Below are 25,884 nucleotides of genomic sequence, written 5' to 3' on the forward strand. Positions count from 1 at the left end.
CACTGTTAAAATTACGGCACGGCTAAAATTGTGTATCATAGCTACTTTCATAGCGTTATGTCGTACGGCATTTTATTGTGGGGTGCTGCTGCAGAGGTTCAATCCATATTTGTGCTGCAGAAGCGGGCTGTTCGGGGTATTTGTTGTGTTTCTCCGAGGGAGTCGGTACGGAATAAGTTTAAGGAATTAAATATTATGACACTATCTGGTCAATATATTCTTGAAGCCTTGTTGTATGTCCAAAAAAATATAAACGATTTTAAAACAAATGGTGACTTTCACCAGTATAATATGCGAAATAGAACTAATTTGAGTGTACGACCAACCAGGCTCCAAAAGATAAACCACTCCTTATATGGAAATTGTATTCGTTTTTACAACAAACTCCCAAGCGCAATTAGAGAATTATCACTAAATAAATTCAAAGTCCTCGTTAAACGAAAATTAATCAACAAAGCTTTTTATAAATTTGAGGACTACTTAAATGATCCTAATCCTTGGGATTGAATTGCTCCAGTTCAAACAATTTGTATGACAATACTTGGCGATTAAAAAGAGTGGCGGAAAGTTTCTTGCCAGTTCTTCTTACCCGCTCTACGCCCTTGACTTGCGAACTGGTAGTAAATGTAAATTTACGATTAATTTAACTTGACTATTCAAAAGTGTACTTGGTTACCTACTTGAATAAAGATATTTTGAGTTTGAGTTTGAGTTTGAGTTTGTTTTGTTGTGTTTTTTTAATATTTTTATTACTCTTTAATGTTAATATTCTACGGTTTCGATATTTGTAAATATGTGAGGAACATGTATACTAAGAGTACATTGTCTTCACATATAATTATTTAACAAATGTAACAAAATATTGTAAACCTATTTTAAAAGAGTAAGTGTGGAGTTTCTTGCCCATTCTTCTTCACACGAAACTACCTTATGGAAGGGGCAACTAGAATCTTCTTTATATATATTTTTTTTTGACGTTCAAAAGTGCCATTTTAGATGATCTAATTGAAATAAATGATTGACTTTGACTTTGACTGTACTCACAATTCGTCCGGACAATTGGCCGGTTGCTGCAATCTATAACCATCCCTCAAATACGCAGCTACTTCAAATGGATCGACTTCCGCATATGGCTGATGTGCCAGCGTCGTCAATTCCCATAGAAGTACTCCCAACGCCCATACATCTGATGCTGGACTGAACTGCTTCTTTGAGAGTGTCTCAAGAGCCAGCCATTTGATGGGTCTGTTTTCATTATCTCCTAAACAGTGGTAGTCAGCCGGGAAGAGGTCTCTACATAACGCGTTGTCTCCTATCATTACACGTAGATTCTCGTCAACTCTGTTGACAAAAATTAATATTTAGGATATATTAATAAAAGCTGTATTTTAAGTAATAAAAAAATAATCAGTGGCGCTACAAAATGTTTAGGTCTAGGCCTCAGATTTCATCTGTTTAGTTATCTTAATCTAATAGGCAAGTAGGTGATCAGCCTGATCTGTCTGACAAACGCCGTCGGCTTTTTGGGTCTAGGGCAAGCCGGTTTCCTCACGATATTTTCCTTCACCGTTCGAGCGTATGTTAAATGCGCACATAGAAAGTGCGTTAGTCACAGGCGGGATCGAACCTACGGCATCAGTGATGGGAGTGGCACTCTGAAGCCACTAAGCCAACACTGTACTTTAAGTATAGACATAGAAAAATACCTAATCAAATTGTTAAAATATGGTATATTTTCAGATTTATTGTCCAAATTGATTTTTTCGGAATGATTCCGAATGATTTCTAGACAAAATAGAAGATTTTAAATGTTCTTTTAAATTATACATTAAAAGTTAGTCAAACATTGACAATATCGAACAACAACAAAAGCTTGCCTAGGAAAGAGCTTAACAAATACCAATCAATTATGCAGTACACATTACTTTACAGGAAGCTTTTACTTACACGCAATTCCTTGCAGCGATGTCCTTATGCAGTACGTGTTGCGAATGTAGATAGGAAAGTCCATCCAAGGCGTGAAGTGCCATTCTGACCACGTGTTGAGTTGTTAATGGAGGGGGCGGAGCACCCGTTGCCCCACCTACAGCAACTCCTCGACACGCTAATAGGAACTGCTTTAGGTTTCTCCAGGTTGGACCCCAGGGGTACAGAATGAATGGTGCCGTCTGGTCTTCAATGCTGACACCCAGAACGGATAGGACCCGCTCATGATGAAGCCCGTACAGCATGCAGCCTTCTTGAAGAAGTAGTGACACCTAAAAGAAATTTTCTATAGAAATAAATGGCCCAGTGAAAAGGTAGGCTTTCTTTGCCTTATAGCCTAGCGGTCTTTGTATGTGGCAGCTAGGTGAGGGGTACCGGGTTCGATTCCGGGTTCAAAGGGAAGTTTTAATTTAAGTTAGGTCGAGTCCCACATACCCCTGCAACTTTTAAGGCAGGAGTATGAAGCAGTCATCGCTAATCTAACAACGAATGTATAATCTTTTTTCAGCAAGATTTTGATGTAGTTCAGCTAAATGAAGAAAAATCCTTCAAAAGAAAAATACGAAACTTCTTAACAGTAGCGAAAAACATTAATAAAGTAGCTATTGAATTTACCTGTACTTGTGATGCATGTTCAGCCACAGTTTTGACTAACACTTCTTGTTCCCTGCCATCTTCGTCTGCATATGTTCCTCTGTATACACGACCGAAGGTGCCTTCCATCGCCACTGATCGTAGCCTTACTCGACATCTTTGTATTGTCAACTCTGCTATTCTTTGTTGGAGATCTCTAGCCCTTTCTTCAGGAGCAACCGGCGGTAAAGACGTTGGACGCCGATAGCTTGTATAGCTAGCTGCAGATTTGCATGAAGAGTCTGGTAAGAAAGCGTGAGCATCTTGCTCATCGCTTCTTGCTCTCCGAAGTTTTCTGGCGCGAGCTCGACAAGCCACTGCTGCGACCGCTGCTAAAATAATGACTCCACCAGCACAACCAGCCCCAGCGTAGAATATATCAGCAGAGGTGGGAGCATGAGGGGCATTATCCACTCTTACAGCGGGTCGTGGAGCATCTTTAAGGCATATTTTACGTCTCCTAAAATGTAATGTCGTGGATGATGAACCAGTAGAGATGTTGAGGGCGATGGTGACGTCCACTTCAGCTGCTACCGTGTGTGTACAGGGCAGATCCACTTGCCACGTTTGTGGTTCAGTTGGCACCAGGCCAGTACTTGGAATACTGAAGGTTGGCGGGTGTAAAGCCTCGGGATGAGAGATGACATCCACTCGCAGCGTGTATGGTAACTGTGAACAAACATTTTTTATATTAATTTATTTATAACGGTTTTAATAATGAATACAAATTCTCAGATCCCTTTTACTATGTTACGTGTGATATGCTATTTATGGGATTGGCTACCTCCCTAACATATTTAAAAACTCGTTTATATAAACATTTCTTAACCTTCTCCTATCCTATCCTTCTCAATCGTGACTTTTGTAATTCTTGTATTTCTTATTATTTTGTATTGCATCGCAATTCACGAATCCGTGAGATTAACTTTGTAGTTTTTAGTTTAGTTATAATTTTTTTGTATTATTTTAGATTAAGGATTCTATTTTATTTTTATTAAGATTTGGTTATGCATTTTTTTCTTTTTTTAGTATTTTTCCTTACTAGCCCCCCAGCTAGTAGCACCCCTTATAATATTTATGTATTATGTTATTTGTTTTTCTATAAATGTAACGAAGTGTTAATAAATAAATAAAAAGCTATGTAACAGTAAAAGACACTATGCCCAAAATGGTTAGATAAATAACCCACCTTTACGTAAACAATGAACTATTAAAACGCGATTTGTAAGTTAATCTAACATTAAACATTGTGTAATAATTTCGGGCGTAATTATCAGAGGTTATTATTAAGACAAGAACAAACAATGCGTATAAGCCAGCATAACGAGGTAGTTATTTGTGTTCCAAGCACATAATCTGACTAATCACTGGCCGGTAACATGAATGGAAGAGCAAACAGTATTCGCCGCGGGCCCTTTGCCGGTCGGCCGCCTCATCACGCATGCGCATACGGAGGTGCGACACCATAGCCTCTAATTAAATATTAGTTAGTCGGGGAACATGTACAATGGCGCGATCATGCCCTCACTTCAACAAATGTTTGCTTAGCGCGGTCAAAAGCGCCGCCACAGTAAATAGGTAGTCGCAATCAAGAACCTACTGAAATAGTAATTGTATCTCACATATGATGCTTGTTAAATGCAATTTAAACAATGCATCGTATTTTCACCGTCTTTTTATATGGCACTGTAAATTTTAAACTTGCAAATGTGTCCTAAATAAACAGATGGTTTGATAAGTTCAGTGAACTCTAAACGGTTATATGTTTCATTGCGATAATTCTAAGATATAAAAGGAATAAAATTAACACGTTTTATAGTACTACTCATTCCTGGGGTTATGCGTTCCAGTCCAGCCGTGCACCAGTGTTTTTGCGAGCGAAATTAGAGAATTATCACTAAATAAATTAACAGCCCTTGTTAAACGTAAAATAATCAAGAAAACTTTTTGTAAATGTGACGAATACTTAAATGATCCTAATCCCTGGGATTGATTTGCTCCAGTTCAAACAATTTGTATGAGTCAAAACTTAGCGATTAAAAAGAGTGGCGGAAAGTTTCTTGTCAGTTCTTCTTGCGCGCTCTACGCCCTTGACTAGCGAACTGGTAGTAAATGTAAATTTACAATTAATTTAACTTCTTTTTTAACGTTCATAAGTGTACTTGTTTACCTATATGAATAAAGATATTTTGAGTTTTGAGTTTGAGTTTATCAATTAGGAGAAAACCGTCTAAGATCGACTGCTACAATGTCTTATCACCTTTTTAGGGAGCGATCAAGTATTACGTAACGAATTTTGGCAGGGGGGGGGGGGGGGGGGGTTTATTTTGTAAAACGTTACGATGCGGGGCGGGGATTGAATTACACGTTATTGTTAATATTATTTTCGACTTACACCACATAATAGTAACTGAAGAGTCACTAGGTGGTCACGAAACGTTTTACTATACTTGAGTACAGTACTGTACTTGTTTACTGAAAAACGTTACGGCGAGTTACATGGGGGAGGGGGGGTCAATAATCTCCAAACATTGCATTACGTAATACTTGAACGCTCCCTTACCTAAAAATCTAAATCTGTAATGCGACTTTTAAACTAAGTTTAATACTCGTTTCGTTATACATTTAAATGCACATAATATATAGTTAAGGATATAAAACTGTCTGGGATCGGCTAACTGAATATTTGCATAACAAGCGATCGATTTTAACATAAAAACAACATTTGTTGTTATTCCGTACGTGTCTGCCATCAATAATACATTCGTATAAGCTTTGGATAAGTTTAGCTCGTGAGAAGACGCTTTGGATGTGACCCGTATGTATCGGCGATATTTTTTTTTAATTTAACTTTAAAATGTGTTTCAAGTGTAAATAAATCAAACTTATACTCTTAGATAATCACTTAATATCGCTTTTATTCCTCCAAAATACATAAATAGGTGACTCGCAAGTTAACTATGAATGTCTTGTTTGTGAATCAGATTAAAAAGAAATAATAAAATTTTCACAAAAAAGTGATTGTAAGATCCTTGTACCGACCTCTCTACCACCTCGAGAGAAATCAATCGCACGAGTTTTATATCAACATGCCTTATTGTAAACTAGCGACCCGCCCCGGGAACCGTAACACGTTAACCTTGAAAAATGAATACCTAAAAACCTCATAAAGCTTTCTAGATATTGGTGAAGCGAACAGACAGTGCAGATGTAGACTGATAGCGCAGCGTTCTTGCTTTTATATAATATAAAAGTTAGATACATGCTAAGGTAGCTGTATAACTATGTTTACGTTAATTGTCACACATTTTAAATGTAAGATTTTGTAAAATAATTAGTAGATAGATTAAGTACTGTGTGTGTTGTCGTAAGCTTAATAAGTAATTAAATAAATAAGAATAAAAGCTTTTCTCTACAACTCAATCATATATCACTCATCGCTAATGCAGCGTTAGTAAGAAACGTTTTCGTTCCTGTTTTTTCTTCGACTCTGCAAATCCGACTACCACGAAACAATTTTTCCATTTTTAGAGTTAATATATATATATAGGGTAAAGCCTATGACACTTTCAAATAACATTTCTTTCTATTGGTAGAACAATTTATAAACGGCCAAAATTAATAATGTATCCTCAATCTATGATTATAACCAATCTTGGACTGATTCATATCTAAAGACCGATCTCCAATCTGCATGCCAATAAACATTTCTGCTATCCGATTGTTTATTTGACAAAAGATTGACAGCAATCTTTTGCGTGATCCTTGCCTCTCGACCGCGTTTCGTTCAATGCAATATGTTGTGTTCAAGCATACCAAAAGTTTGCTGTTTTTGGAACGAAATAAAATAAGTAAGACTAATAGGGTCTGTTTCACAATGTATGGATAAAGTAGCAAATAGCTATGCAACGTTTTGTTTGTTTTTTTGTTACGAACAAATAAAGTTACAAAATTCTATAGAAAAACATAGGACCTTAACCTTTTTGTTGGTCATTTAATATTACTTGTAACGAAACGGGCTGTCATTTTCATATGGTATTTTTGTTTGTTAGGTTATTGAGTATTTTAGTACATATTATTACAAATATAAATTTTCTCTGAGTAGTTTGTGTATCTTGTTTTTGTGATTCGAGGTTGGTTCTTAAACTTAAAAAAATGTCTACGCAAAAACGTGAAAGAAGCGTCAATTTCAGCCGGGAAGAAGTTGACCTTCTAACTTCGCTTGTTGCTGACCATAAAAATATATTAGAAAATAAAAAGAGTGACTCAGTCACCTGGCAGGAGAAAGAGCAGTGCTGGAAGACGCTGGAGGCGCTGTTTAATAGCACAAGTGGGGTAAACTTTCGCAGTGCTAAAGCTTAAAGAGGGATACAAGAAAAAAGTCTGCCTTGAAACATGCTGAAACATATCGTACAGGAGGTGGCCCTAGTGCTGCTACTACTATCGAGGAAAAAGTCAAAGACATGATATTGTTGTCTGTCGAAGGAAATGAAAGTCAATTGAAAGGAAGAGCTTCTAAATAAGAGAAAGCAATGAGCATTTGAAGAGGAAGAAAGAGAGCATAAAAGAGAATTATGGGCCATAGAAAAAAATATATTGTTAAATAAATTAGGAAAATATTAGATATTGTGCCTGGAGCGAGGATGTATTGTATTAAAAATTTCATATGAACTTCATATGAATTTCGCATTCATATGAACTGCAAAAGGTTATTTTACAGTATATAGACGAGTTGAACAATGATGATGAAGATAATAAACATGTATTTTTATTTAAATAAAAGCATTGAATTTTTATTTAATTTATCTCAAAAATGTTGTAATTTATAAAATATTATAGTAATAAAGCAAAATAATCACTTATAAGATTACTTCGTACACTTGCATTTCCCACGTTGTCAATTGCGCTTTGATCAATATCATCAGCTTGTTCATCTACTTGTTGCAGTAGTTCAAAATGTTCATCTCGCATATCAATAGCAATATTGTGCAACACTGCACATGCCACTATCACGGCTTGTACACGAGATACTTGAAGCAAAACCTTTTTTGACAAACCGATTTTTTCCAAACACCATATTATGTCCTTTCCACCACATTTCTGCTTCGTATTTGAGATTCGTTATAAAGATGTTCTGCTGGAGTCTTGAGGTTTTGAAGTGGAGTTAGTAGGTAGTATCTATAGTAACAAATATTTTTGGTTGTAGCTAATATTTAAATTTTTTTTACAAAAGTTGATGAAAAGATGAAACCTGCAAGAAGTCATATATGATAGACATCACTTTGTGTAAAAGTGTCTCCAAAGCTTCTTTTGTTAAATGTGAATTCGGCGTCATTCAGGCCCTGGATATAATAAATTCTTGTCTTCTTATGTCTTCGCACAGAAGTACGTTGTCTTCTTCCAGCTTCAGAATTACTATCCCAATCGGATAATTGCATTTAAACTTCCAAATCACTATCACTAGAACTGGAAGATGAGGAAGATGAATAAATTTTCCCAATGAATATTAAGTTAGGTCGCAATCCCAAACCCAAATCATACGAGTTTCACCGATAGCAATCCGAGATTGATTTGGCCAATCGAAGCACTGTCAAAATGGACAGATAGGTTGTTGGCATGAGTAAACATTCATTTTCATACAGAGGGCAATCTTCAATCTCTTCTCCGCCCTCTGAACGATTGGTTGAATAATTAGATTGGTATCTCAGTCCATGTATTGAATATTGGCATGCTTTTCTTTAGAAATGGATTGAATTGTCAGTCTATGACAGCTAAAATTGGATTGAGATTGCATATTGGTTTTGGCCGTTAATCGATAATTTATAAAATCCATAGATCACAACACAACACGTTACCTCTATAGTATTAGTACAGGGCATAGACAACGTATTTGACAGCTTTTCTATATCTAAAATACGTCTCGTAATCATCATGACTTTAGATATAAAAACCCAATCAATATATTTTTTTTAAATAAATAATAGAAGCGTATTATATCATATTTCGGCCATACAATGGGCAAAGGCGATGAGAACTTAGAGAAACTGATTGTAGTAACACAGAAGGCAAAAGATCACGTAGCAGATGGGACTGATCGAGTGAAAGACGCATCGTCCTCAAATCTGTACACTTTAAGAGAGGCGCTGGACAGAAACCGGTGGAAACAGACCGCTCCAAATGTTTCCTTGCTGACCACGCTCAGACCTACCGACTGAAGAGAGAGTACTGTTTAACACCAGACACTGTCATATTACATTAGTTAGAAGGGTTGGATTTAGAATTACGAATTTTAATACATTTCACAAAATTTAAAATATTTTTTTTTAATACTTAGACACAACTCCGGCAGCAAAAATCACTTGGAGGTGTTCCAATCAACGTCCTCCGAGACAACTACATAATCAGTATCATCAAATTCGGGCGACGGATTTCTAAATCGTTACAATACAAGTTAACTATTTATAAATAACTGAAAAATAATGCATAGTTACACAAGTAATTTAATATTACGAATAAAAATACATCCACGTAAGTGGTTGCATCAAGTGGTTAAACCTTTAATCAAGATAAGTGGAAGTTAAAATATATAAGAAACTTAATACTTTAAGAACATAAGCGTTCAGCTGAACCATCAAGAAAAACCCATGTTATAAACGCTTTAATCCATGCTTAATCCTAGACACCCGGATAAGGTATCAGAACTAATTTATAAATCTGAATGATAAGACAATGTATTTCCATAAAAAAAATAAACTCGAAGAAAGTATATATATATAATAATTATAAAATGTTCGATGTGTTTCTTCGTTTAATACAATGGCACATGGTCTATAATGAGTTTGAGAGTATAAAATAAGTCCCATGTTTAATGCCAATGCGAATAGAGTAAATATGTCTCTCTTTAGTAGACTAGGTACTAATTTTAAAAAACGTTCCCATAGCTTTGCGTAGAGATGTGAGCATCTTCTACTGCAATTACCATGAAGTGTTAAGGAGTTGTACGGATTAATACCTGCAGTCGTTCCACAGACTGAGTGTTATTACTATATGAAACCAGCCCACTGAAGTGTTTACGAACCAAATTGACTTTTTTTTTTTTTTAATGACAATTCACACCAATTGACCTAGTCCCATGCTAAGCTGGTGAAGCTTGTGTTATGGGTACTAGGCAACGGATATACATACATATTATAGATAGATAGACATATAAATACATATTTAAACACCCAAGACCTAAGCACATCACCAAATTCTCATCACATCGATGTTCGTCTCAGCCGGGGATCGAACCCAGGACCCATGGATTCGCAGTCAGGGGTACTAACCACTAGACCAATGAGTCGTTAGGATCCTTCAATTAATAGCGATTCATAAAATCAAGCAAGCAAAGCACTCGCGAGCCCTGTGGCGTTGAGCAGTGGTATCACTTAACATCAGGTGAGCTTCCTGCCCGATTAAACCCTGTTTTCCATTCGGTCCAAAAGCGATTATAACGCTTTAATAATACGATTTGATTTAGTATAGCAAGAGACAAAGGCGACATTACCATAGGAAATGTTATAACATCAGTTTAGTATATCGTAATTTAATTAAAAAATAGATGTTAGTAATTCTTATATAATACTAGTAGACTCGGCCAAGCGTTGCTGTGGCTAAGGTTTCAGTTATATTACATAGTAGTAACCTATTCAAGGGAAACCAGCCATTAGTTTGTAGCTTATGTGAAACGTTGGTACTTTCAACACAGCGCCATCTGTAAGAATTGTGACTATCAAATAATAAACAAATATTTTGCAATAAAATAATATTGCGGGTATAAATTGAGATGTAAGCTATCCTATCTTTTAAGTTGGATCAAACTACACACGGTGTGCAAATTTAATTGATATCGGTTCGGTAGTTTAGGAGTCCATCGCGGACAAACAACGTGACACGTAATTTATATATATTAAGATAAGCAGCTAGAAGCTATGCAAAATCACGTACAGTTGAAATCATTATCTCTAAATAGCGTAGTCAAAATATTTCTAAATGGCTACCTGCTTTTTAAACATCCGATTAATTTGCATACGAACCCGTAACAGTCACAACCAATCCATTGTTCGATTATCGCTAATATATACAAACTTCTCAAACGATTACATCATAGGTTTATTAAAAATATTAATGAGGTTTTTATAGACAGGATGATAAAATATGTTTAAACTTATAACTTTTATACACATAAGTTAAATAATATCTTCTAAAGAGATGGCAATGGCGAAACATTGTCCCTTCTGCCCCACCTGGGATATAGGACATATATTAATATGGACTAGCATTTACAATTAATAATGCACGGCGAAAATCTATACCCGTTATCACCTGACACATATATTGAAGGGATCCGAATTGTTTTTGTCTCAAATAAACATCATATTAATTACATTTCGTTATCTTAAATATACATATATATAAGAAACTGGTTATGTATTCCGGCCTTATCGCTAACAAGCGATTTCTTCTAGGCAACTCTAGTATGAAAAAAAAACACCAACTGAGGATAACGTACAAGAAGTGCATAAATAGTAACATTAGAAATATACCAACTAGAAATCTAATGAAATTAGTATTCAAAATATGAAAGCTAATCTTAGGGTTAATGAGTCATAATTAATATATGTCGCTAATTACGAGGCAGAAGAGTTCAAAAAGAAGATTCCTAAATAAATTTAAAGACAGCTTATCTGATATCAAGAGGTAAGGAGTTCCAAAGCAGGATATTTTATCTTTGCTATTAAGCACTTTTTAAATAAACGTGATTTATTACTATAACTCATCGTTTCGTGAGACTGCCAAATCAACTGTTTTTAAAATTCCTCTATCGAATTGTTGCCATTTAAGTCGGAAAATGACAAAGTGATAAAAAGGCATTACTACAAATTAAACTGTCTTAATCATTTCTTCAAATGTATCTAAGTTTAGTTCACAACTAATCACTACTGTAAAAGCTTTTATAGTAAGTCAATGACACTCATTAATTGTTTTCAGCGATACAGAGAAACTGTTTTACTGCGACCAAATGGTTCGAAATCGTTTTCTTGTTAACAAAAGGGAATGTTTAGAATTCTATTTGTTTTGAAGTTAACTCAATAGAGCCAGAGGACTCTCTCGTCAGTTTCATTTATACTTGGCATATAGAAGTATCGGTATATAAAAATGGTGGGTGCTCCATGCCATAGTCCAACATGTTGTGTTACCTAAAGAAATACCCCCATACCTCTAGTGAAAAATAACCCTAGACACATCATTGCAAATAGGTGATCCTTCTGATTGATGATTATTAAATCAACACAATTTTGTGATCATTAAATGTAAATGTAAATCCTATTTTAGGGCAATTCGATAATAAGACTATATTACATACGATGTAAATATTACGCCGACATTGTATATAATTCATTTACGCACCCCCACACTATAAGCAACAAGGGTATAAGTATTTATGCTATATAATATTTATTATACTTTTCTTATTATTTTTTAGGAAAAAAGTAATGTTTTGTATATCGGTAGTCAAACTCACTCCGTGCGTTTATAAAGGAACTTAGGTATAAAAAAAATCCTTACCGGTCGTCTTGTTAAGCTCTGCCACGAAAAATGCAACTCTCCAATATTAGCAGGAACGGGAACAACGAAGTTAAGTGCGTAGGAGTTGATTTGACCATCTCTTACATAATACAGCTCAGCTGTTAGACCTGCGAACAAGAAACATTCATATATTAGTTTTATATATTTTCTGACGCAATTTATGAAAGAACCTTCCGTACATTTGTTTATCTAAAGGTAAATAGTCATAAAGGTATGGATTCTGTAGATTATACCTCCACGTACCTTTACAGTACCTAGTAGATAAGACTATAGAGTAAAAGAAATCCAACATCTTTGTCTATTAAAATAGAATCCGATCTATGCGGTTAACAAAAAGCTATTCGATCTTTCGTATTGAATAACAAAAATCTATAACAAAAACTAAGATCAGCACGTGTAGCGGCATCATCAAAGGACGCCGCCACCTGTCCACAAATCATGGGAACCAGTTTAAAGAAAGAGAAAAAGTGGCAGTTTCTTGGAACTTCAAAGTTAATGCAAATTCGCTTACCAAAATCTACAGTATAGAGTACAGATTTATACTTTATTAAAATTATACATGTTAGGAGAAGTTAATCATAAAAAAAGACGAATGCTTTCATAATACTTTGTTTTGCCAATAGATGTCGCTATAACAAATTCGTACCGTATTAAACGGACTTTTATTATTGTATTTTGAGTCTTACTAGAACGTATAAATTACATCTAGTTTCGAGAGCTGTCAAAGCATTTAGTTCTCGAAATGAGATGCGAGACTATCGCATAGCCTAAAGTTCCAAGAAGAAATATTAAGTGTATACATCTTTAAAGGAATCTTGATGATTTATATCAACCATTACTATAGATATGGCGGCTTAGTATCAGATGAAATTTAAAACATTAAATCGCGATTTTTTACTGCTATAGAAAGCCTGGTGTTTTAGTTTTTCTCTTTTTCGTAGTCTTCATTACTGAAGGTCATGTCTGTTTTGAAAAACCCTAACCCATACGTCGACACACCGCTCTATTCCAAAACTTGAGACCCATAAATATTTAAGTTTGGTCAAAGCGTAGTAGGCGTTCGACCCCGAATTCTTCTGCTCCTCTCTACCTACCAGCTTGTCGAGACTATTCGGTTCTTTCCTGGCAATATCACCAAAGCTTGATGGTTTAGTTAAAAACTGTAAATTACAGATTCTTCAAGTTTGAAACATTATTCCAAATAATGACGAATTACTATACCTACTTTTTGAGGAGAGCTTATTTAATACAAAGAAAGACTTTAAATATTATAATTTAAATTTTAGGAATACGTTTAATAAATCTAATCTACGTACTTCGTACACGCTACTAAAACAATTCCACGAATTTAGGCCCATTATATGGCGGACGTGTCTTGTTATACGTATAATTTTACATAATTAAAATTTATAGACATTTGATATTCATCTTGGAACGTTAACAACATACATCATGTTATGACTTACTAAACCGTATTAATTTCTAATTAAAATAATGTTTAACAATTTGTATACAATATGATTGAAGTAGTTAGTAGTTTATTTTAATATCCGATATGGAAATAGATTTGCGCATTCCCTGCATTCGATTTACTATACACAAATCAGATTGATACATTTTAAACAGACGATTTATTCGTGATAAAACTCTTCAGAGGTGCAGAAAAGAGAAATAAACTAACGAAGTTTTATTTTAAAACGACACAGGTTTTTTCTTAACAGGCCTCAAAAATAAGCCAAAGGTTACTACCATAATATTAATGTATCAGGAAACTTTGTAATTAAATAAATGTCATATTGACACAGGTACATAATATGCTTGTTAACCCGTAAATTAGCCATCCCATTCAAACAAGTTTGTGGATTTTACATGCAAATGAAGCAACCGTATATGATTAAAGCGATAATATTAACGCCATTAATTATGTTTGTTTAGCCGTGCCGCTATAGCGATTAGGCGTTATACAAATAAATATTGAAGACAATTTATATGCAAAATGGTCATAGACTAATTGATTCGACGCCTTTATATTCAAGGGGTTAATGTAAAACAGACGTAATATTTTTTATTTATATACTAGCTGACCCGGATAACTTTTTTGCCATATAAAGATTGTTACCTAATATTGCTACTAAAATGGAGGTTGGTGGTAGAAGGGTAGTAGGCTCAACTGATTTTAAGTGATACCGCCTATTGACTAGACTAATAATATGTACTTTTAATACTAAATTAAAAAAAATATCCGAAAATAAATAAATATTGGTGTGACCTTATCGCTTCGAGCGATCTCTTCCAGACAACCACTGAAAGAAAGCTATTATAACTTATGTAGACAATGAATAAGGACACATGAATCACGATAATGTGGACAGGTAATGCTTGTAGGTACAGTAGAGATTCAAAGGAAGATAGAGATGGAGCTAACCTAAGGACAGGGAGTCCACAGTCCCCGCGTCAAACTCGACTCCAATGCGCGGGCCTGCGTAAGCGCATTTCCACCTCATTTAAAAAAAAAGGGACAGAAGTGAATTCCCTAGCGATTTGTAGGGAGTTCTAGTATTGAAACCGTGTAGAGCTTTAGCAAGCAAAACAATTTTAATTGCAAACATCCTTTACATACGAATGTAAAAGTTTTATGAAAACGATAAAATCACAAATACTCAACAAATTCGGTAATCAGATAACTTTAATGACTTGAAAGTCTAAATATTCCGATTAGGAAATGTGACAGTGTTAAGCATTCCCATACTCGTAAGCTACTGTGCGGCGCCTTTTGAGGCGGCAAGAAGAAACGAGCTACTTGATATGACAAATAACATAAGATAACGCGACCTGTGGCGCCCATTTTTTGTAATTCATCTAAGTTTTTTAAATACGCCGCCACTAACATTGAACAGAAACAACAGCTTGTCTTCTGAGATACGTGAAATAGTAGCAGTGGACCTGTTTCGAATACGCCTGCGTAGTTTTTTGGCATATGGACTCTAATGCAATAATTCCGTACGACGGTAGCGTGAAATACTTTACTTTTTGTTTTTATTACTTACTAGCTGACCTGGCTAACTTCGTTCCGCCCTACAACCTTATAATATCGTTGTTACTTTAATTTAACTTATTTTAGGATTTCATTAATGTTAAGTATTACATTAATACAACTCTTTTGCAAATACAGAAATGTTTTATTGCTTGCCATTGCGAAAGAAGAATGGCAGTTTTACACATTAGGCATCTTCTCTCTAGCGTCAATATGGCGATACTGCATGTTAAGCACTTTCTGATATCCAACATCTTTTGATCAGGATCAAAGCATGGTTATGTATCTCCTCATTCACCTCAAGATCGGAATTTCTTGAACTGACACGGATTCGACGTAAAATGATGCGTAGTTTTGTCAACAGATGGCACCATATGGTTTTTGCATTCGTAAAATTAATTAATTTATTTATTGTTATTCGAAAACTTATCCGATATTTTATTGCTTATTCTGCTATTCGGGACGGAAACAAATCCAACAAATCAAAAACCATGGCAATCGGTCCAACCGTTCTCGAGTTATAAGTGTTGTAACAAACACGACTTTCTTTTATATATATAGATTACTTATTATTATTAATTTTTACTCATGTAAGTGACATGTATGTTTTAATAACTTCTTTGAACCTAAATAAGTCAAAGTTTTTTTTAACATTTTATTTATGCGACCATGAAGTTAAAATCTAGCGGCAAAGTATCGTGAACATGATTTTGGCTAAGCTGAATTTTTCATAAAAATATTTAAGTTATAATACTGTGACGCGTGGTGCTAAAAATATTTTATTTATTAAAGTTGCATTACTTATTTAGAACTTATAAACAAATAAACATATAAAGGAAACAAGAAATACTAAGGGAAAAGTGCATAAATAAAAAAATAATAGATAACAATGTAGACTCACACAACTACTAAACAAAAATAATATATATATTATTACGTATATAATATTCTATCGATCACACGTTATCCAATCCTTTAAGAGCACATATATTTTAAAACCATTTTTTAGCTCTTACGAAGTTCGGTAGCAAAAAGGTGCACAGAATATTAAATATCTCAATTGTATTTATCGCGAGAAAAATCACGCCCGCAAGATCCATTCAATCGTAGTATAATGCTTTCACAAAAAATCTATAGAAGCATTTGTATGGAATAAAGGAACGTACAATACGTCCCCTAGCGCGGGAATTTTAGGGCAAACTTATTGTAGAATTATGCGAAATAAAACAAAGTGCGGAGGTGAAGGTGTGTGGAGTTATACACTTCACTACGTCGAGGGTAGGGGACAAAAAAAGCGTTTAACCTCGCTATACTGCTGATTCTGCTAAAACGCAAGTAAACGCAGTACCTACCGTGTATCTTGTAGGTGATAAGATATATTTTTCAATATAAGAATTTCGAACTCATTTCTCAACATAAAATTATGACGGAGTTTTACTAGTTAAACATTAGTAAAACAATGGAACATTTGGACGAATTAATAATTTTAAAACAAACTGCTTCTTTTGAAATTAGAATCAGTCTTCGCAGCCGATGGTCACTCATTTTAGAGGGTGTGTTAACGGCCTATGAGGTAGGGGTATGCTCTTATTTTTGTTATAGTCAAAAGAAAAAACTATATATATCTCGTCTATTGTATTAGTATTGCTGAAGAATTTCGTCCTCCGAGAACTCACGTCATTTAAAGGTGGGAACTGACCAACGTTACGAGGTGTAATGTAACATGTAATGTAATGTTACACAGCGAGTATTCCGTGCAGTCAGTACGTCGTGTTACGGGGAAAAACAACGTAACACGACGTACTGACTGCACGAATGCTCGCTGTACAACATTACATTACATGTTACATTACACTTCGTAACATTGGTCAGTTCCCACCTTAACGATTGTGGCGACGCATCAAAGTTCTAGGAAAAAATAATATACAGCCGTTATGATTTATAGGCAGATTGGAAGGTGTAGTTTTCAATCCAATTCATAGATACAAGGATTAAAAATCGGGAAACCGCTATCAACATCCCGTGTGAAAACGATAATCATAAAAATTTCCCGTAAAAATCATCGGGAATCCATAAAATCTTCTTTACATGTTGCCAGAGCGACAGTTTTATTGGCCAATACCGGAAGACATCATGTGTCGGCCATTTGACGGATTGTCGCAAGTTAATGACTTTCTGTTTAAAATCAAATGTTGACACAAAAAATCGTAGATTGACTTGGTAATGCGTAGAAGACTTACTTAAAATATCTTTGAAAGCTTTTTACTCTTATGGGAGAGAGCAAATTTCTGCGTGTGTTAATTCTAGCGGACCCCACAGACGTTGTCCTGCATGATATTTCAAGTGTTTAGGATATTAAACAAAGTATGAAAGTATCGACTGCAGCGCCATCTACCGGGCTGATTTGTGAATCTAAACCATCCTGGGCGCCTCCCAAATGCATACAAAAATCATTCAAATCGGTCCAGCCGTTTAAGAATTCAGTGACAAACTCACGTAAAGTAGAATTGTATACATATATATCAAGTGTTATTTACGTCTAACGAAAGTTAATTACGCTCAAAAAGAAAAATCCACTTGTTGATCCGATTGATCACAGTATCGCACAAAGACGGCTTTAATAAGCTAATCTTTCATCAAAGAAGTATTATGTAACTTGCAATATATGACAAACATACGAAATAAGGTCATAGCAACACTGTAACATAAAAGACGTGTTCATAAACCTATCAAATTTTATGCCTCAAACTTATAACACCAACATACGAATTTCTTAACTAGCTATTTATCAAACAAATAAATTTTTTAAAAAACTTGTGCTTTGAAACTAACTTATAAAACAACATTTTCAGTAACGATTCAAAACTTTATACATTCACTAACAATCTTCTCAACCATAGGGCTAAAACAGAAAATATTCTTATTGTGCAACAATAATTTAATTATTAAATATAAGTGTTATTTATAAATTATTTCAAGTACCGTTAACATGTCAGAGAAGAGACTAGCTGCCCACGACACAAGGAATCCTAGTGCACTTTCTAACTGAATATCCGTTTTTTAAATATATAATAAAGCTTTTTTTTCTTTTTCATATGTATTTTTGTTTATATTTCACGTAGAACGTCAACCAAACTCATTTGTAGCTTTATTAATAACTATTTATTAAGGGTATTTCAATTTCGCGGTCCTTCAATAAATCCGGGTAAAAAAAGATTCCTGCATTATGTCGATTTGTGCGTGACACTTATCAAAAGAGACCAGAAGTTTTATTAAACTTTTTTTTATTATGACGTTTGGTGGAAATGCTATGTCCATTCCAAGAGAGATATGTAGAAGGCTGAAACTACATTGAATACGTATTACTACTGCTTAGAAATCTACTAGTCTTCTATTGTTAACTGTCAGTTTCTATATTTAAAAATACTAATCGTAATTTCTCAAAGCATAGAGAGAGCATTTAGGATTCCTATAATTATAACGATCTGATTTAATTGGCTGACATTCTTAATATGATACGGGTCACATGTAATATAAATGCATTTAGTGATTTCTTTGTTATTTTTTATCGCCTCTCATTATGTTTTCATTTAAACTAAACACGTCCTTATAAAATAATAATTTAATAAGTCATTGATATTTAGCCTATAGTCGAACATATTGGCATATTTTCAAATTGAGAAAATTTTAATAAAAACGCGTCTTTTATAAAATAAAAGTTTTTATAAACACAATAAATGGATTAACTAAGAATTAAGTACAACCCAAGAAAGATTTACAGCGGTTCGGTTCGAGGCCCCGAGTGTAGTCAGGTGTAAAAGTTTTCGATTCTTTTTTCAAAGTTACCCACCGGAAACGCGGTAACAGGATCCCTTATTGTTATCCTTAACGAGATTTGGTCAACGTGTACAAAGTCGTAAATTCAAAATTCGAACGAGGGAACAATTAGACTTATATTAGTGAAGGATGTGTGTTTATATATTACGTCAAGTTTGTTTGTTTTTAGTAGCATTCTTTTGTTTTTCGTTCGCTTGAGTTCAGTTGTAATTAGGCATGTATATTTCTTAATATTAATATTGTTATGTTAAAGCCTATTTTAAATTTTTTAAATAAATTTAAATACCTTAAAATCTACATATTCTAATAGAATATTAACGGTATATATATATACTCGTATAAACATTTTTTTTTTAATTTCGGTTGTAAGTAAATTTAAAGCCTGTAAAAAACGTAAGGCTGTGGCCTGTGACTCTCTAGAACTCATTCAAGTCAAACTTAGATGATAAGCTTTTGAATAACAAAAGAAATCGTCGGTTTATCAATTTGATAATATTTTTTCTTTCATATATATTTATTGCTTTCTCTATTCAGCGCATAGAGCTTTCAAAAAGTATTTTTTTGCAAATTTCAACTAAATGCCTTATATTAGCGCCTTCAAACTAAATAGTAGTCTATAAAATTTTCTTATATAATAAATTCTCTTACTTTAACATAAACACCTTGAAAATAGTTTCCAACGCTTGAAGCGAGTTTAGAGGGAAAAGCGGAAAATTTATCGAGGATATGAAGAGGGTGTCTCGGAGGTGTTGCGTGTAACGTCGTACTTCACCGTACTTTATAACCACTAACATTAATTACAGTAAGTGTAATTAAATTCTTGAATACCTTGGATTTAAGGAAATAAAACAATTTACTTAAGCAATTACAAGTCGATTTGAGGACATGTAAGTATTTTTACAAGTCTTAAATATATCAGATAGTCCTTTAATACTTTAGTTAAATAAAAATAAAGTTTTATTAAAAGTTAAGTTACTAAAAAAAATAAAAAATAATAACATTACAATATCTTATATAGAGATATTCTATGCGTGTGTTTGCATTTGAACCCCTAAACGGCTGGACCAATTTTTATGTTTTATTTATCTACTGCATATGATAATAAAACACCTTTTTCGCTTTATTAATAGCATAGTGCCGTCAGCGTGCGACTCTCATCCCTGAGTTCGTAGGTTCGATCCCGTTCTTTCTATGTGCCTATTTATCATTCGCTCGAACGGTGAAGGAAAATCGCGGCTTGTCTTAGAACCAAAAAGTCGACGGCGTGTGTCAAGCTCAGGAGGCTGATCACCTACTTGCCTATTACATTCACAAATGATCATGAAACAGATACAGAAATCTGAAGGCCAGATAAAAGGTTGTAGCGCCACTGATTTATTTATTTAATTTAAATCTACTTATAGGTTAACTCATAATGAACGAATTACGTTAAAACCAGTTAATTAAGGAGGCGTGACTTTCAGCAACGTCGGGTTAGGGTGTTTAAAAATATATTTGATGAATGTCCCTTTTTGCTCGCGTGCTCCGAAATTCCGCATTAGTTTGACAGACGGAATGTCGGATTTTTTGCACTTTAAAACTGAGTGACGGACAAAATTACAGTAGATTCCGAAAATTTTAGGATATTTGGGAATATACTGTTTATTCTACTGATATGACTAAACTTGAAGAATTAAGATTGTCAAAAATCTTATACGTTTCGCTTACATTCTTAGGTAAAGGATCTTGTTCTTGAAGAAGTAATTATTTATCTAGGAATAAATAACAGTAAAAAAAACAATATCTTTAGTAAACGTTTTTATGGTATATAAAAAACAGCTTTAATTAGTGTTATAAAGACTGTATATTTTGTTTCCAAGTTGTCCCACTTTTATTAGTGAGACGGCTAAATCATCGACGTTAAAATTTGAGAACATCCGACACTCTTTAGTCTAATTATAATTTACTAGATACCCATCATCCCATTTGCGCTCAAATTCACCGATATTCAGTTTGAGCATTCTAATATACGAGCTTAGTCTGAATATAGTTGCTCTCCTCACACTTTGAAATGAGAATGGATTTTTTATAATTTATAAATCGATATATTTTTATCTCTCTTCGGGTTTGTTATGTTTGCCTCAGTGCCTGTCATGTTAAATCTTGTATTTTATTTTTAAGTACCAATGTATCAGTGGCCGAGCGTTAGCAAGCTTTTGTAAATAAATAATAGAATTTATATAAGCATTAAATTGTTTAACATCATATAACTTGACCCAGAAACTATACAGTAGGCTTCAGAACGTAGTACGTTGTATATAACAGTAGACCTACTGAAATAACAGTTAAATCCTCACATCAGTAAACAGATGTTATTGAATACCTTTAATTATGTGCGGCGACACAGAAAATGTCACTTCAGATTTAGGAGAATTAATGAATATCGACAAAAACCGTTACAAATAAGCTATCGTAGTCATAAATAATCACGTAACTTGTTTACCCTGGATTCGAATTCTATAACTATAGAATGTTCTAGTTTTAAAGATATCTACTCTTATTATAAAATTTATTTCCGAAAAGCGAACAGTCTCTATGGGCTTTTAGAAAGCTATTAAAAAGGTAGGCTGTTATAAAATAATATTGAGGCAGTTAGATAACGAAGTTTGGGATGCAAATATGCGTATGTGTAAGATTTTATTTTAACTCTATTTTTTTTTCGACTTACTAAAGCGATATTTTTTTGGAATATTTACTAATATGGAATCTTGAAAAACCCTTGTGTCGCTGTAAAAACTAAAAACCATTGTAAACGTACTAAATACTTGCACAAATGGAATGCACTTCTTTACAAGTGCGTATTTAACACTCGCTCGTGCGATGAAGAAAACCTACACCAAAAATAGCGGGTAGACACCAAAACTTCCTTGCATATAAAATGTACGCAACTTACTAATCATATAGCGGATTAATATAATAATTAATACCATCCAATACATATGTTTGCAATCGTAAGTATTGTATACATATGTATTTCCCCAATTGCAGTCAATATTTGACAGGTATATCGGAATCCTGGTTAGCTTTGACCTCTCCAAAGGTAATCGCTAACAATGCGCAAATTGATGCTCCATTGGCATCAATACTGTTCAATGAATATACATATATACACGCGAAACAATCAAAGTAACAAATATTTTCTTTTTGTAAGTACGATGGTACTAGAAGTCTATCAAGATGATAAATTCCATAGATTCCTTATTCCCATCAAATATATGATCATTCGATTAGATGATCATCACCAATCCCTTTGTGAAAACACACAAAATAACCACGACGTTTAAGCAGTTCAAAGTTGTAGTAACTATAATATCGTCGATGTAACATTCGCTTAACGCATTCGAAGCGACGAAACGAGAAAGTTTTGAAGCTGAATTAAAAACACAAAGACAATTTTGGTTGCACTACGTCTGCACTAAATCACTGTGAAAACATACAAAATAACCACGACGTTTAAATAGTTCAAAATTGGAGTAACTATAATATCGTCGATGTAACATTCCCTTAACGCTTTCGAAGCGACGAAACGAGACAGTTTTGAAGCTGAATTAAAAACACAAAGACAATTTTGGTTGCACTACGTCTGCACTAAATCACCCCTGTGACGATGAACGTAATTTGAGACATAACAAAAAAGCAGCCCATTTCACTCAACAGCCCGAGTGGCTAATTAAAAAACACAAACGTGACACGAACAGTAATGTAGATACAAATTTCTCTCGCTCTGAAGAAATTAAGTCACCCCACGTGTGTGCGTTATCAATTAGCTTCGAGGTTATCACACGGTAGCTATAAAATCGATTCCTTATCGAGCATCGTGTTACGATACGAGATTTATATACGAAATTTATCACTTCGATAAGGTCGGCTACCGTTAACAAATAATTCTTGAAGTGTATCAGGTGTTCAAACAGTTCCTGAAACTAACAACTGTGGCCAGTGTCCAATAACAAACCCACAAGCCAAACAGCGCTTAGCAAATATTATTCAATACGGTAAAGAATTTGTTACAATGCCACAGAAGCTGCAAATATTTACTTGGGAACTTAGAAAGGTTATAACGCTTGGTGAAAGGAAAATATTGAAAAGGACACATAATACTTTTCCTACGTGTTTGGTTTCTTGTTCTCTACATATTGACTTTAGGCCTTCACGGAAACGGAGCTGCTAACTAACATATTCCTCTTTAAGAAATTGGTGATTTTATGAATTGCTACCTGATAATACCCAAAATGTCAACGTTGATCCTGCAAAAAATATATGAAAACGGTTTAACTTAATACCGACCCTTAGAGGCCGATCTGTATTTGTCGAAATTAAAGGAAAAACAGGGTACGGGGAATTTAAATCGTTCGTTTCAAGAGAGCAATTCCGGAGAGCCGTCGAGGGTCCTCAACGTAGACGGCGGCCGTGCTCGACTTCCACTGTTTACACCCTGCCATCCACCGTCTGCCTATCGCTAAGCATCCATTTAGTGTCATAGCATGCATTTTTCTTACACTTCATACTAAATTATTCTAAAGAAAAGTCCTAGTCCAGAAATTCTAAAGTGTTAGTCGTGTTCCAGCGAAATGCATCAGTTGAATTAATCAAAACGTAGCCATCTTGCCCCATAAATAAAACGATAATGGGCCGAACGTAACCGAGAATTATCGAGTTGGCAGCCGTTCAGAAAATACAGCCCCGTCAGTCACGACGGGAATCATAAAATTTTAACATTGCCCGTAAGTAAACAATGGGCAAAAAGAGCAAGGTGCCCGTCGGCACCGCCCGCCGGGCTCGCACTCTCAGTCTGCACACTTATAATAAGTTTAAACATTTGCCTCATAAATTTTATTAAAACCTGAAATCCTACCAATACAAATTTCAAGGTATTACCTTAATCATTTGGGCCTTTTTATTATAAACATTTTGTACATTTTGGGCCTTTTTATTCGAAATAAACATTTACGTCTCTCACAAGTCCATCTTGTCTATTTTTAAGATTTCATATCGAAACATCCGGGATACGACCTATTTACCCCGGCTACACTTCATTAGATTCAATTACACGGCTTTCCGAATTTTCGTGTCGGGATTAACTACAGATTCGTAGATGTGTTGACGTCCCGGCTTTCTCGGGGATGGTCAATTAGTTCCACACTAACTAGGCGTGAAATAGCCATGGCTTGATCAAAAATTTAATCAACTTATCAATAGAGGAACGTGACAGTAGCCACGTTTATTGAAATTTGAAAGAAATGATAAAGAACATTTGGAATGTTTATAGTATCCAACTTGCATTTTAATAAGCTCAGATATGTTCAAAACTCAGGTAAAAACCAACTGCTGGCACGCCGCACTTGACACTGCGAAGCAAAAAAAACTGATGTGAGAATGTTTATACATGCACATAATTTAAAACGTGGGCTGTATAATAAAACATATTCAATTAATATCCTAACAATCACCGCAGGTTACACGTCTGTTTTGAATATAAAATACACAGCAACACGTCCCCTCTCGAAACCCCAATAAAACCGAGACAACGAACAAAAAACAAAACAAACATAAAAAGTCACTACACGTTGAAGATCTTAAATTTTGATCTAACGACCCTGAAGGATCCATTATTATTAATAACCGATGTCTAAATAAAACATACGATCATAAAAAAGGAAGATAAGATTTTTTCCAATACAAGACATTTATTAACACGCTCGAGCGTTGGATCGAGATAAAACAAACATGGCGGTCGGCGCGCGCGCATAAACATGGTCGTTATCGTGGGAGGCTGTCACAACACCGGTCATTGGGCGCTTTCTGACACAACGGTGAAAGCTGGAGCACCCTGTACATACGATACTTATCTGTTGCATTTGAAGCCCACGCACGCCATAATATAATATTCTAAGCTCGAATGCCGATAGAAAAGCTTCATCGTTATCAAGCGATAAACATCCAGTCGAGCACGTAACCAGAAGTCATCATAAATAATCACGCTATTTTGTTTCTACGTGATTTTCAACAAAATGAGAAAGCTCCTAAAGCTCGGACGGTTTAAAACGTTTAAATGGGAATGTGATTATGCGTTCTATGAATTTTTCAAGATTTAGCTTGTCGAGAACGAAATGGAGGATATTTAAATGATCAGCAGTTTTTCTATTTTAATTAACGTCGACAATTCATGCTCAATATTGTAGATAATAGTTTCAATCATCGCTGTAACGAATGTAAAAAGCTATTCAAACATAACAAGGTACTAATATCGTAAAGCGTTTATCAATAAAGCAAAACAACAATAACGAGACGTGGGCCCATCAGAGCCATCACGCGGTGCCGACTACCGCGAGATAGATTGCTCGTATTATCCCAACAAGCACCTTTGGATACCGCCTCGAATTGCCGTCAATCAGTCCCAGTCACATTCAATATGTTCACCAATGTATATAGTCTAAACATAAATTCTTTATCGTTGCAACAGGTGATTTAACACGAAACATAAGATCGCAGATACAGCGAACAATAGCCCATTATTCAAATTTGGAATGAAACTAATTAACTCATCTACAATGTTCACATAGAACTCTTTCATCGCCCATGCATTTAAAAAAGATTATAAATCTGAATTACGCTAACAAGGGAGTTCCTTTTTTAAAGTATGATTAAAGTTGAGTCTAAAACAAACACACTCAGCCCCGCCTTTTAAATTAGAGCGATATAATTCCTTGTAATTTAAAGCTACT

General features: G+C 34.7%; 1 protein-coding gene across 1 annotated transcript in view; it reads right to left on the reverse strand.

Moving 5' to 3' along the window:
• LOC125059746 (tyrosine-protein kinase Drl-like) overlaps positions 1–25,884 on the reverse strand; it is a 42,644-nt gene that overhangs the window by 2,809 nt on the left and 13,951 nt on the right. The window contains exons 2-5 of the mRNA XM_047664294.1: positions 12,229–12,356; positions 2,602–3,288; positions 1,948–2,258; positions 1,045–1,341 (exon numbers count right to left, since the gene is read on the reverse strand). Coding sequence (XP_047520250.1) covers positions 1,045–1,341; positions 1,948–2,258; positions 2,602–3,288; positions 12,229–12,356 — 1,423 coding nt within the window. The remainder of the gene's footprint in view (positions 1–1,044; positions 1,342–1,947; positions 2,259–2,601; positions 3,289–12,228; positions 12,357–25,884) is intronic.

Source organism: Pieris napi, chromosome 20, assembly GCF_905475465.1.
Source record: "Pieris napi chromosome 20, ilPieNapi1.2, whole genome shotgun sequence".
NCBI lineage: Eukaryota > Metazoa > Arthropoda > Insecta > Lepidoptera > Pieridae > Pieris > Pieris napi.